Source organism: Hemitrygon akajei, chromosome 6, assembly GCF_048418815.1.
Source record: "Hemitrygon akajei chromosome 6, sHemAka1.3, whole genome shotgun sequence".
In the NCBI taxonomy this organism is placed as follows: Eukaryota; Metazoa; Chordata; class Chondrichthyes; order Myliobatiformes; family Dasyatidae; genus Hemitrygon; species Hemitrygon akajei.
Genome location: NC_133129.1, coordinates 142,793,728 through 142,807,791, shown reverse-complemented (window position 1 = coordinate 142,807,791; position 14,064 = coordinate 142,793,728). Strand labels below are relative to the sequence as shown.

The following is a 14,064-nucleotide window of genomic DNA, read 5'->3' as shown; positions in this document are numbered from 1 at the left end:
CCTCAGCATTCTTAAGTGGGAAGGTGAACAGCCTGAGGTTGTGGTCCACATAGGTACCAATGACATGGGTAAAAAGAGTGAAGAGCCTCTGCAAAGTGAGTTCAGGGAGTTAGGTGCTAAATTAAAGGACAGGACCTCCAGCGTTGGGATCTCAGGATTGCTACCTGGCCATACGCAAGTGAGGCCAGAAATAGGAAGATCATACAGTTGAACACTTAGCTAAGGAGTTGGTATAGGAAGGAGGGAGTCAGAAGTGAGGATGATTGGACTCACTTCCAGGAAAGGTGGGGCCTGTTCAGAAGAGGTGGTTTGCACCTGAACGAGGAGGAATAAAATCCTAGTGGGGAGGTTTGCTAGTGCTGCACTGAGGGGTTTAAACTAGAGCTGCAGGGGGTTGGGAACCTGATGCCAGAACAAATAGTGCAGAGGTTGTGAAGACAGACCACAGACAAAGTCAGGAATCAATTGGTTGAATGTGTTGCAACTAATGTTCTGAGTTGTGCATATTTCAATGGAAGAAGTATTGTAGGGAAGGCAAATGAGCTCAGGGCATGGATCAACATGTGAATTTATTATATTGTAGCCATTAGTGAGACTTGTTTGCAGGAGGGGCAGGACGGGCAAATCAATATTACAAACTTCTATTGTTTTTGACGCAATAGTGTGGGAGGGATTAAAGGGGAAGGGGTGGTGATACTGGTCAGGGAAATGTCATGGCTGTGGCAGGCTGGAGAGCTCATCTAGCTAAGGTTTCTGGGTGGAACTGAGGAATAAGAATGGTGTGACCACATTAATGGGGCTTATTATAGATCACCCAACATTCTGCGGGATTTAGAGGAGCAAATTTGTAGAGACCTGTTGCAAGAAATACAAGATTGTTACAGAAGGTGATTTTAAACTTTCCACAGATTGACAGGAACTCCGATACTGTGAAAAGGACTAGATGTGATAGAGTTTGTCAAATGTGTTCAGGAAAGTTTCTTTAATCAGTACATAGAAGTCCAAATGAGAGCGTACACTAGTCGATCTCCTATTAAGGAATGAGACAGGGCAGGTGACAGAAGTTTGTGTAGGGAAACACTTTGCATCTAGTGATCATAATGCCATTAGTTTCAAAGTAAGTATGGAAAAGAATGGGTCTGGTCATGGGTTGAGATTCTAAATTGGAAATACGCCAATTTTGAAGTATCAGAAAAGATCTAGCAAGTTTGGATTGGGACAGGCAGTACTTGGTACTGCAAAGACGTACTTGGTAAGAGGAAGGCCTTCAAAGCTGAAATTATGAGAGTACAAGGCTTCTAAAGCCAACAGGCTTTGGGAATGTTAGATTTCAAAGGGATGGAGGCTCTGGTTATGAAAATAAACGGTGCATAGCAGGTATAGGCATATACGAACAAATAAGATGCTTATGGAGTAGAAGAAATGCAAGAGAACACTTTAAGAAATTAGGAGGACGAAAAGAAGGCATGAGGTTGCCTTAGCAGACAAGGTGAAGGAGAATCCTAAGGGATTCTATAGATAAATTTCAAGCAAAAGGATTGCAAATGTTAATGTGCAAACACGAGGAAATCTGCAGACGCTGGAAATTCAAACAACAACAAACAAAATGCTGGTGGAACACAGCAGGCCAGGCAGCATCTATAGGGAGAAGCGTTGTCGACATTTCTGGCTGAGACCCTTCATCAGGAGTACAGTAGTCCTGATGAAGGGTCTCAGCCCGAAACGTCGACAGCGCTTCTCCCTATAGATGCTGCCTGGCCTGCTCACCCTGATGAAGGGTCTCAGCCTGAAACGTCGACAGCGCTTCTCCCTATAGATGCTGCCTGGCCTACTGTGTTCCACCAGCATTTTGTGTGTTGTTGTTGCTAGTGTTAATGTGTTCCCTTGGACCCTGTGGGAGACAAGTGCTGAAATTGCAGGGGCCCTAACAAAGATGTTTAAATTGTGTGATATAACAGAGGGATCTAGGAATACAAGTCCATAATTCATTGAATGTGGTGGCACAGGAAGATAGGGTCATAAAGAAAGCTATTGGTACATTGACCTCCATAAATCAAAGCACTGAGTACAGGATATGGGATCTTATGCTAAAGTTGTACAAGATGGTTGGTGAGGCATAATTTGGAGTATCGTGTGCAGTTTTGGTCACCTACCTACAGGAAAGTTGTAAATAAGGTTGAAAGCGTACAGAGAAAATTTACAAATATACTGCCAAGACTGGAGGACCTAAGTTATAAGAATGACTCGGTTAGGGGCTTTATGCCTTGGAATATAGAAGATTGAGGGGAGATTTGATAGAGGTATACAAAATTCTGAGGGGAATAGATAAGGTCAATGCAAGCTGAGGTTGGGTGGAACTACAACTACAGGTCATGGGTTAAGGGTGAATAGTGAAAAGTTTAAGGGGAACACGAGGGGAATCTTCCTCACTTGTGAGCAGGTGGAACAAACTGCTAGCGCAAGTGGTGCATGCAAGCTCGATTTCAATGTTTAAGAGATGTTTGTTTAGGTACATGAATGGCAGGAGTATGAAGGGCTACAGTGTGGTTGCATATTGATGGGACCAGGCAGTTTAAATGGTTCAGCGCGAACTATATAGGGTGAAGAGCCTGTTTTCGTACTGTACTTTTCTATGACTCCTTTATTCAACAATTTTTCAAATACAAGTTAATTTTTGTTTACTACCCATTAAGCAACACTATTTATATTCCTGCCCAGACTGAAACAACCAAAGTGCACACTCTTCTGAGATATGCACATGTGAAACAAAACTAATTATTTCAAATTATGAAGAATATTCATTACTCCCTGGCCTGTTAACACTTCTTACTGTACCCTAATAGGCATCAACAGGATTGTGCCTGTACTCATAGAGATGACTTAATTTTTGAATGGAACATGTTTTAACCCAAAAACCTGTTCCCTAGAGAAATTCCCTGGAAAACAATTTTGTACATTAGTCACTTACTCGAGGGTACATTTGGAAATTATGAATTAACAAAAAATCAGTTTTAATATTCTTTGATATAAAATTCAATGCCTAACTTTATAACTAAAGCCTACAAAACAAAAGGCAGATAGGTTACAAAGTAACATTAAAAATACTGTGACAAACAGCAGGATGGTAAGTGAAGAAACCATTATTTCAATGCATTCTTCAACGTTGAGAGGTAACTTGACAAGAAGTGACAAAATATTCGCCATTAACATAATTATTTGAATTTGCAATAGTTACATTATCAAAATAGTAATTCTAATTAATAGAAAACCATTCCAATCAGGTAGAAATCATAATGTTTCAAAAAACTAGATAACATGCCAGCAGATCAGATATTCCAATGATAAGGCAGCCTGGTGAGTAGATTTCTGAATCATCCCTTGATCTAGCTGTATCTGCAGGTATGAAAAGTGATTAACTCCTGATACCAGGGTGACAGGCAAGGCAACTATCTCTAGACAAAAACTGTAACATTTAACAGATTTCTTCAGACAGTTATACTCAGACATTTTTCCCCCCGCTTTTGTGTTGAAATTGTCATAATCTGATTGATGAAACAGAAAGTCAGATTTTGTGATGTCATATGACCTTGTTAACATACATATGTGGACCAAAGTATATTACCAGGCCCAACAGAAAAATGGAGTCATGCACTGCATTAACTACAATGAGTTCAAAATAGATATTCAGAAATCTTCAATGTTTCTCAATCAATAAATATAATACACAAAATATCATAAGAAATGCATGCTAAACTGTACAAAATTATTTTGTTGTAATGTTGAAATGAAATAATTTAACAGACAAAACCAGAACGGAGAAGCAGTTCTACATGAGCTTAGTTTCTGGAATCTACTTCATGAACATTACAGTATTGAAGACAGTGCAAGCTCTTCCATTATCAAGATTAGAAAATATTCTTGATTCAAAGCTAGGCCTACACATATGGAACTAACATTAAATTTGCAGAATGTATCAGAATTTCACATCTCCATCAGGTCAACTTGGAAAGATCCATCAATGTCCCAGATAGTTCATGACTTGCTATTGCAACATTGTTATAACCATATAATCTAAATAGTAAAAGGAAAGAGACCATAGTCCTTCAAGTCCTTTTTACACTCAGTGGCTACAGAATTACGCTACTGTACATAATTCTTTGAATTATGACTGTGAATTTTTTCCCAGATTTTCAGTCTGTGATCCTTCTGGAGACAATAACCAATTGCCATTTCTGTGTTCCGCACCCTGTCTAGGAAACTTGCTCTGTCATAAGCTGCCTGTATCCAATGGCCCTTCCGAGCTTCACGTAAAGCAAAGGACCATGCCACCATTGTGTGAACTTCAACAACAGGAGAAAATCTCAGCTGGAAGAGAAAATAATCAAAACATTAAAACTTTTAAAGTAACTGATGCTTTTGGCTTACAAAGAAATTGCAACGCTGTTCTGCAGGCAGACAGTGTTGGAACATGAATAGGGATATTCAACCCTTCAAGTCTGTTTTGTACTTTATCACAATTAAAGACTTGTACTAGACTTTTATTCCTTAATAATTTCACTTAATAAAACTCATTTGTTGAACTATTCCATTGATCTTGCAACAGCAGCTTATTGCTGAAGATATTTGAACATTTCAGAAAACCTCAAACTATGCTTAAAGTTTCTTCTCCCATACCCTTCCTTCCAGTTCTAACTCAAACAGATCTTGGAAATTAAAATGACACCAGAGCAAGCTGATTTGCATAGCAGGCACACGGGTAAGGATGAATAAAGATCAGGCCTGCTCGCCCAGTCACTATGTAAGTACCCATACCATAAGCATACTCGTTGCTCAAAGCACAGCAGTGACAGGAACATACTCCAACAATTCAACAGATCAACCAGCAAGCCAGTACAAATCCTTCAGAACATGTACAGACGAACAAAAGAAAATAGAATTAACATATTCAAAGCAACACACACAAAATGCAAGAGGAACTCAGCAAGTCAGGCTGAATCTATGAAAATGAAAAAACAGTTGACATTTTGAGCCAAGACCCTTCTTCAGGACTGAAGGAAGGGAGAAGACGACACCAGAATAAACAGGTAGGGGGAGCGGAAGGAGGCTAGTTGGAAGGCAATAGGTGAAGCTGGGTGGGTGGGAAAGGCCATGGGCTAGAGAAGAAGGAATCTGATAGGAGAGGAGACCACAGGAGAAAGGGAAGAAGGGGACCCAGGGTAAAGTGAATAGAGATAAAATGTCAAATTGGGGAACAGAGGGTGGGGGGGGAATTTGTTTTATAAAACCAAGAGAAATTAATATTCATGCCATCAGAGCTCCTCAGATGGAAAATAATGTGTTGCTTCTCCACCCTGAGGCCATAGACCAGCATATTCAACTGGGCTTCTCACACACTAAAGGTCTTAACTATTAATCATTCCTCTGCCTCCAACAGAGTTCCTCCAGTAGCTCGTTTTTTTTTAAATTGTTCCAGATTTTTGCATCTGCAGTTTCCCTTGTAAACCTATTCAACCTTGCTGGTTGCTGAATTCCCTCACAATGCCACTAAATGCTCAATGTCATTACATTGTTGAATTAATTTACTTCAAAAATGTCACGTCCATGGCAAGCAGATGTATACACTTTGTATTTCAGGCAAACCTCTGATCATTGCATCTGTTTAAAATGTTTTACCTTCATATATGAAGTTCATTTTCCATCCAAACTCCAACCAATGCAAACCAGAAAATATTCTTTCTTTGCTAAACTGCCAGCCATGGCCATAAACCTCCAACAGTACCTTGTATTTAACTATGCATGGAAACAGTGTGGAATGAAGCATTGGTTTTGAACTGTGGATGATAGCCCAGTTTATTAAAAAAACTAATAACCAATTTATTACAGCTAAAAGATGACTAAGCAAAGATCATACTTACAAAATATCACAAAGACATTTATCATGTTATGCTTCTTAGTACTTAATACAGTTAAGATGTCCCGTATTAGGAAAGTTACACAATAACCATTAACACGAAGGTGTGAATGAGCAGTTAATTATTGACCAGATCACTATGGATACTCCCAATTTATTTTTCAAGTGCAATACACAATTCCTCACTAATGCAAGTGTACAATAACAGTGACACTGAGCAAACAACAGCACTTAGGCAGCATCTATAGGGAGAAGCACTGTTGATGTCCTGACGAAGGGTCTCGGCCCGAAACGTCGACAGTGCTTCTCCCTATAAATGCTGCCTGGCCTGCTGTGTTCCACCAGCATTTTGTGTGTGTTGTTGTTTGAATTTCCAGCATCTGCAGACTTCCTCGTGTTTGATCAGTACTTAGAAAGAGAATTATAAACAAGTACAAAACAGTCTTAGTATGTCAACATGGATGCTTGATTAAATAATCATAAATTTGGAAATAATCCATAAAGTTAAAAAGCTGTTTCAAGTTAAAACTTGAATCTTCCAGTAAATGATGCACTTAGAGGACAGAATTAGGCTTGGGTACCATGTGTTGTGATATGGTGAAAGCCATTCTTGAATGTTGCATCAACTGCCTTTAGCTACAATGGCAGCAGCTCTTCTACTGCTGCAACTGCAGACATGATGCCATGCTTCATTTATTCATCTGGGTGACCTTTGCACTTCCTTTCCCAATGCAAAGAACCAACACATACTGAGGGAAGTGAACTTGAATGAAGTATTTTGTATATATTACCAAAGACTAAAAGGAACAGGATCAAACACAGATTACATATCTCGTTGACACAAGTCTTGGCCAAAGACATTGACTGTTTATTCCCCTCCACTGATGCTGCCTGATCTGAGTTCCACCATCATTTTGTGTGTATATCCCATTTAGACTGCTTGCTATGCTATGAACCTCAATGGTTTAATTCTATAGCCCTCTATTCCCTGAGTGCCACAAATCCTTGCACCTTGTGGATATTTACAAAGCCTGAAGCTTTCCTACCATTACATCTATGGTTGCTTGACCTGTCACGGTGACAGTCACTTCCTACTAACCAAACTAAAACACTACTCAAGGTAAGGGACATCACAGCACTCTGGATCAAATCATCCATATTCTGAAATTTGCCTCAGGAATTCTGAATCTAGCTTCCTTGAGTGGCAAACATTTACAGCAAATGTACTGTCTAAACAAATGCTTTCTCACCCAGTTGCTCCCCCACCCTCATGATCATGATCTGAGAAACCATATAGAGATTATCTCTCACTATCACGTTCCTGTGTTTTCCATTATTTTATCACAAGCTTTGTAATTGTTACATGAGGAAATCTGCAGATGCTGGAAATTCAAGCAACACACACAAAATGCTGGTAGAACACAGCAGGCCAGGCAGCATCTATAGGGAGAAGCACTGTCGACGTTTCGGGCCGAGACCCTTTGTCAGGACTAAATGCAAGGAAAGATAGTAAGAGATTTGAAAGTAGGAGGGGGAGGAGGAAATGTGAAATAATAAGAGAAGACCAGAGGGGGTGGGGTGAAGCTGAGAGCCGGAAAGGTGATTGACAAAAGCGATACAGAGCTAGAGAAGGGAAAGGATCATGGGACGGGAGGCCTAGGAGAAAGAAAGGGGGTGGGAAGCACCAGAGGGAGATGGAGAAATGGCAGAGTGATGGGCAGAAAGAGAGAAGAAAAAAAGGAGGGAGGGAAAGGGTAGGCAGGAGGGGTAAGAAGGGGGGGAGGGGCATTAACAGAAGTTAGAGAAGTCAATGTTCATGCCATCAGGTTGGAGGCTACCCAGCCGGTATATAAGGTGTTGTTCCACAAACCTGAGTGTGGATTCATCTTGACAGTAGAGGAGGCCATGGATAGACATATCAGAATGGGAATGGAACATGGAATTAAAATGTGTGGCCACTGGGAGATCCTGCTTTTTCTGGCGGACCGAGCGTAGGTGTTCAGTGAAACGGTCTCCCAGTCTGCGTCGGGTCTTACCAATATATAAAAGGCCACACTGGGAGCACCGGACGCAGTATACCGCACCAGCCGACTCACAGGTGAAGTGTCGCCTCACCTGGAAGGACTGTCTGGGGCCCTGAATGGTGGTGAGGGAGGAAGTGTAAGGGCAGGTGTAGCACTTGTTCCGCTTACAAGGCTAAGTGACAGGAGGGAGATCAGTGGGAAGGGATGGGGGGGGGGAACAAATGGACAAGGGAGTTGCGTAGGGAGTGATCCCTGCGGAAAGCAGAAAGAGGCAGGGGGGGAAATATGTGCATGGTAGTGGGATCCCGTTGGAGGTGGCAGAATTATACATTGGACCCGGAGGCTGGTGGGGTGGTAGGTGAGGACAATGGGAATCCTATCCCGAGTGGGGTGGTGGGCGGATGGGGTGAGGGCAGATGTGCAGGAAATGGGAGAGATGCGTTTGAGAGCAGAGTTGATGGTGGAAGAAGGGAAGCCCCTTTGTTTAAAAAAGGAAGACACCTTCTTCGTTCTGGAATGAAAAGCCTCATCCTGAGAGCAGATGCGGTGGAGACGGAGGAATTGTGAGAAGGGGATAGTATTTTTGCAAGAGACAGGGTGGGAAGAGGAATAGTCCAGGTAGCTGTGAGAGTCAATTGTAATTGTAATTGTTACTCTTGTTTTTTTAATGAATTAACTTAATACATTATAATCAACAAAACATTCCTGACAAGCCATCAATTTCTCAATACTGCAACCTAGCAAATGCCAGTACACGCTAAAGAACCCCTCAGCCCTCTGCATGAAGCTTCCACATATTCTGCTTTTCCTACTTTGTCATCATGCAATCCATTCAAATTTATAGTTTATAGTTAGACTCTGCCCCTTAACTTTAACCATTTAAACTCTTTCTATTTTCATACTCCCAAGCTATACCATATCCATATTATTCTCCATAACTTCCACTTTCTAGCTTCCATTATCTTCTAAAATAATGGGCTATTTCTACTTGTCAGAATGGTAACCATTAACTTCACTGGCTTTAGTTCAGACTCAAGTCCCATGTGAACTGGAAGTCAAAAAGCATTCTCATCAAAAATCTCTTTTTCCACAATGCTCTTATTTTATGAAGCAGAAAACACAATCCAAAGACACCACTCTCCACCCCTTCCACTTTCTCCCTGTTCCCTATCTACACCTCCTATCACCATTTTCTGCTGTGATTCTCCTTAAGTGGTACAAGAATTCCACTGATATGAAGCTAATCAGACTTGCTTTACCTCTCTCCTTAAACAGAAGCATTTCAGTGGATTACACACCAGTCATTGGCATTTCAATTAAAACAATAGAAGCCTTGCGAAATGAGAAAATGCAAAAAATAAACCAAATAGATAACTTATTCCAAAACAGATAATTTTGCTTTGTTAGCATTCTAGACATGACAGTTGTGGGTGATATTACCTAATTTTTAGAAGTCAGGTTGAAAATGTCAGAAATAAATTAAAACATGGAAAGATTGAACAGTTGGTGAACTGAAATATTAACTGCTTCTGTCTCTGCAAACATTGCCTAAATTCCTAGGAAGGTTCAGCATTTTCACTGTGCATTATGATATTTTTATAGAAAACAAAACAATTCCAAAGATGAAAGAAAGAATAAATATTTGATATGGGCATACCTTTTTACAGGTTGGTTTACCCATGACTTTGTCTCCTTTTTCAAGTTTAGTGCATTTCGATGACTTTCTCCACACCTGGAATTTGACATTTTCCCTAGCACCAAGTTTGCAAAAGTGTTGGAAATGTCTCTGTGGTAAAATTGGTTTCTGTGAAAATGATACATTTACTTTAGCTGTGCTGGCATTCCTCTTCACATTCTTTTCTAAACATTGTTCCTTTAAATCTTCAGTGACTATTCTTGTGGAAGAACTAGTAAGTTGTGCAGAAAAATTCCATGGATTGTAGATGTCTGTTGTAAAGAAAGATTTCCAAAGGATTTCATTCTGTTCCTCATCACTAAGTGATTCATGACTATCGCACTGAGTGGATGATTCTTCAGAGTCATCCCATTCTTCATCATCAGTCGAACTGCAATCTTCTTGATCATCCTCTTTAATCTTCCATTCTCTCATAATCGTTTTTGTAAATGCACTTTGATTGACAGGGTTCCTGACAACCACACATTTGCCATCAGTCATACAGTTAGCATCATCTCTGAAGTACTCTTGGTTGAACTTATTATTCTGATAAGGTTGACAATAGTCCTCCTCAGTACTGGGCTGAGCATTTTTTTCTGATTTAAATGGAAGCATGGAGATTATTTTGTGGTCAGTTAAATTACATTCATTTAAGGTCAATTGAGAATTAATTCCTTTGGCAGTCTTTATGAATCTGCACTGCAGGCTACTGTCATCATTGATACCAAATGCTCTTTCTGCTCTTCCAAACCTGTTCAGTAATCTTTTGTCACATTTTTTGACTTCAACCACTTGTTCACTGCTTGGTGGCCCCTTGTCTATAGGCTTGAGATGTGATGATATAGACAGCTGAAGAACTGCAAAATATCAAATCCAAGATGAAATTGGCTATGATGGCATAATTGCAAGCATGCCAAATATTAATAACTTATCTATATATGTGATTAGGCTAAAGACAGACAGGCCACCCCAGATCCCTTCAGTTTCACGTTTCTCAAAGACAGAGGATGTGGTGTACCATCAGAATTCAACTGAAGTCTTGGTCTAATAAGAATCAAATATACATTCACGCAACCCCATCCCCCCAGCTCCTTCATGTTTCCTTAAATACATCAAATGGTCATTGTATACACCTGTATTTTCCAATCCTTCAGATCTGCAAATGAATGCTCATTAAGTGATAAACACAAGAGATTTGACAGATGCTAGAAATCCAGAGCAACCAGCATTTTGTGTGTGTTGTACTTACGAAGCTGGACAGTCAGTATGGCACTAGCCATCAAGCTTGTTTCAAGTCCTGCCCTGATATTATTATAACTCAATGGTTAAAAACAAAAACTCCCTCCCCTTTCTTGCAATACCCTTCCTGCCAACGTCCCTAAAAAGCATCATCCTGCTGTCAAGCAAATTTAGTGGGAACTAGTGAACAGAAGTAACAGTAATCCCAAGTTAGATTTGAAGACAGAACTACCTCACTGTCACTGTTACAATTTACATTCAGTAAAATGGGGGTGCTATATATTTATGCATAAATCCCAACATAGATCTACCTTTAAAAATTCATCACAATCCAATTATTTCATAAAATCCACAAGAGCTACAAGCAACACTATTTAACTCAAACATGGCTGTTATACTAAGAAACTTCCTAACAATGTATGGCAATATTTTCTCTAACTCGCCTCCAACCTGATGGCATGAACATTGATTTTTTGAAATTCTGGTAATCCCCACCCCTGTCCTTCACCTTTCCTCATTCCTGCTTCCCCTCTCACCTCATCTCCTTACCTACTCATCACCTCTCTCCCTTTCTCCCATAGTCCTCTATCCTTTCCTATCAGATTCCCCCTTCCACAAGCCTTTATCTCTTTCAACATCAACTTCTCAGCTCTTTACTTCACCCCCCCCCCCCACCTTCCCGGTTTCATCCATCACCTACCACCTTGCACTTCTTCCTCCCCTCCTCCCACTCTGGCTTCTCTTCTTTCCAGTCCTGGTGAAGAGTCTCAGCCAGAAACGTCGATCGTTTACTCTTTTTTTCCATAGATACTGCCGAGTTCCTCCAGCATTGTGTGTGTTTGTGTTTTGCTTTGGATTTCCAGCATCTGCAGACTTCCTCGTGCTTGTGACTTCATAACAAGCACATGCTTTAACAAAACTCGCTCAGATTACCAAAGCGTTTACCCGAATGGATCCGTTCAGAAAGACGAATGGCCAAGGTTTACCATAGGTGCCAATGCTTTTCCTGTGATCTCAACCAGTAGATGTCAAACACAGACACACAACACGCGACTGAAACGTGAGAGATCACGAAAAACACTCCCCATCAATTATAACGTTCTGCGCAGCAAGAGTCTTGGTTTAGAATTCCTTACAAACCCATTCGACAGAGACAAACTTTTTTTTACTCCCACGTCCCCTGCTCTTCAGGGGTTCCGCTTACCTGCATGGAGCTTAATCAACAGTCCAAGAAAGACTTGTGTCAGCAGAATCAGCCCACAGTGCCACAGGATGGACAGTGAACAACTAACCCTGGCGAAAAAGGTGGTTGGGTGTTGATTGTGAATGTGCTTGACGGGAACCATGTCACCGAAACTGCCTTGTAGCCGAACCACGACACCAAAGGAAGATGGCCTCACTTGATCAATTTAATACCAACACAACCTTGCCTTTATCTTCTGATAACTTGAACACTACTTGGTGCTCCCAAAGCCCGAACACTAACAATGAACAACGAATCGAGGGCAAAGCTTGTCTTCTGTAATCCGAAAGATCCCCTCTCCAGAAGGAAATCACGTAGAAACATATGCTACATCGTCAGGCACCAGTTTCCATAACGTCACACGGGAAATTCCGACCAGAGCACGGGAGAAGCCGCAAATCACCCTCAAATGAGTCACCAATACGATTACCACTTGTGCTGAATGAACCCACTCAACATACCTCTCCTACAGTTGCTATTAATTAATTTTTGTTCTTCGTGGCGTTTGTGAATTTGCCAATCCGATTTTCAAAATATAATTTCGCTGAATGATTCAACCAGGCAGTTACTTGGGTTTATAAAGCATTAATGTAAGATAAGGAAATATTTGCGGTCTTTATGGGACAAAAACTAGGAATTATAATAGCTAATTTGGCACTATCAAATTGTTGTCCAATCGTTCGATTTTAATTGGATTAATTGTGGTAAACGTAACGACTGTTTTTGGAAGCAAATCCATGTTTATAGTTGAGGTCATGAACTGCGTCGAAAGCGCTGGCTTAACAAAACTTGCAAAATAATTATCTTCGCACACAGTAGACGGAGAAACAGCTGAAATCATGGAAATAACAATTCCTCAAAACAATACTCCCACTTCTCCGGCAGTGCACATGTAGTTAAAACTGCATTGCTCCATCAAGTCCGTTCCTGTGAATTTCTGCCATTAACGTCTGAATTCCAATTCAAGCTAACAAGTTTCTAAACTCTGCCATTAATTATAACGTTTTAAGGTACTTTGGCTTGGAGCTATTACAGTTCCTCCGTAAAATTTAGTTGCCGACCTCTTCAAACCACCCCTAAAAATTTATCTGCTCGGGCTTTCTGTCACTGACCCAGTTTCTCCGAATGTCTGAAGTGTTCAATTTTACCTAGTAAAATGGAAAGCAGGAACCTTTTTGTACGTCGATAGCTATTGGAAGACGAAGTAAGTCAGTTCTCCTTTAGGAAAGGCAAAGAAAGACATTCAGCAGAATATGCATGAGAATGACTTGCTGGAATCAACGCGGGGAGATTTTGGTGACATCTATACTTAGAATCGGATTTTTTAAAAAAGTTTTTTATCCTGCATATAGCACTATTTCATAGAATTCAGTGGATTGGCTTGCCTAAAGAGAGGGTAGTAGTCGACGGAACTTAATTCTGGCCAGAGGTCTTGATCAATGGTGTTCCGCAAGGAGCCATGTTGGGACCTCAGGTCTTTGTGATATATGTAGATGAGTATGTGAATCGGTAAGTTAATGAATTTGAAGATGCAGACTGTGTGGACAGCATGGAAGACTGCTAAAGAACACAGTGATAGACTAATTGCAGATAGGGAGGGAAAATTGGCAGATGTGGAGTTGAACCCAACCAAATGAAAAATGTTGCATTTTGGGGCATCAAATGTAAAGATGTCAGGATGCAAGTCCATAGCTTCCTGAAAGTAGTCACAGGTTGATAGGATAGTAAAAACAGATGGTACACTTGCCTCAAGACATGGAGTTCAAGAGTCAGGAACTAATGTACAGCATTGTAAACTGCAGCTAGGCCACATGGAATTGATTATTAGACAATTCAGATTGTCCTTCCATTCTGCAAAGTCATTTTAAACAGTGGTGGGGGCTTTAAAAAAATATTAGCAGGCCTTTTGAACTACACCACCCAGCAATTCCATTTAACCCTAGCCTAATCACAAGACAATTTTCAATGACCA

The 14,064-nt window shown here is 40.6% G+C and overlaps 1 protein-coding gene across 1 annotated transcript; it reads right to left on the bottom strand.

Moving 5' to 3' along the window:
• Nucleotides 1-2,987: 2,987 nt before the first annotated feature.
• On the bottom strand, nt 2,988-12,462 carry LOC140729548 (uncharacterized). Its single transcript, XM_073049396.1, has 3 exons — nt 12,054-12,462; nt 9,593-10,467; nt 2,988-4,365 (listed from the first exon to the last, which is right to left on the bottom strand). Exons 1-3 carry the CDS (start codon nt 12,193-12,195, stop codon nt 4,141-4,143), a joined length of 1,242 nt encoding a protein of 413 aa, XP_072905497.1. The 5' UTR covers nt 12,196-12,462; the 3' UTR covers nt 2,988-4,140.
• Nucleotides 12,463-14,064: the final 1,602 nt, after the last annotated feature.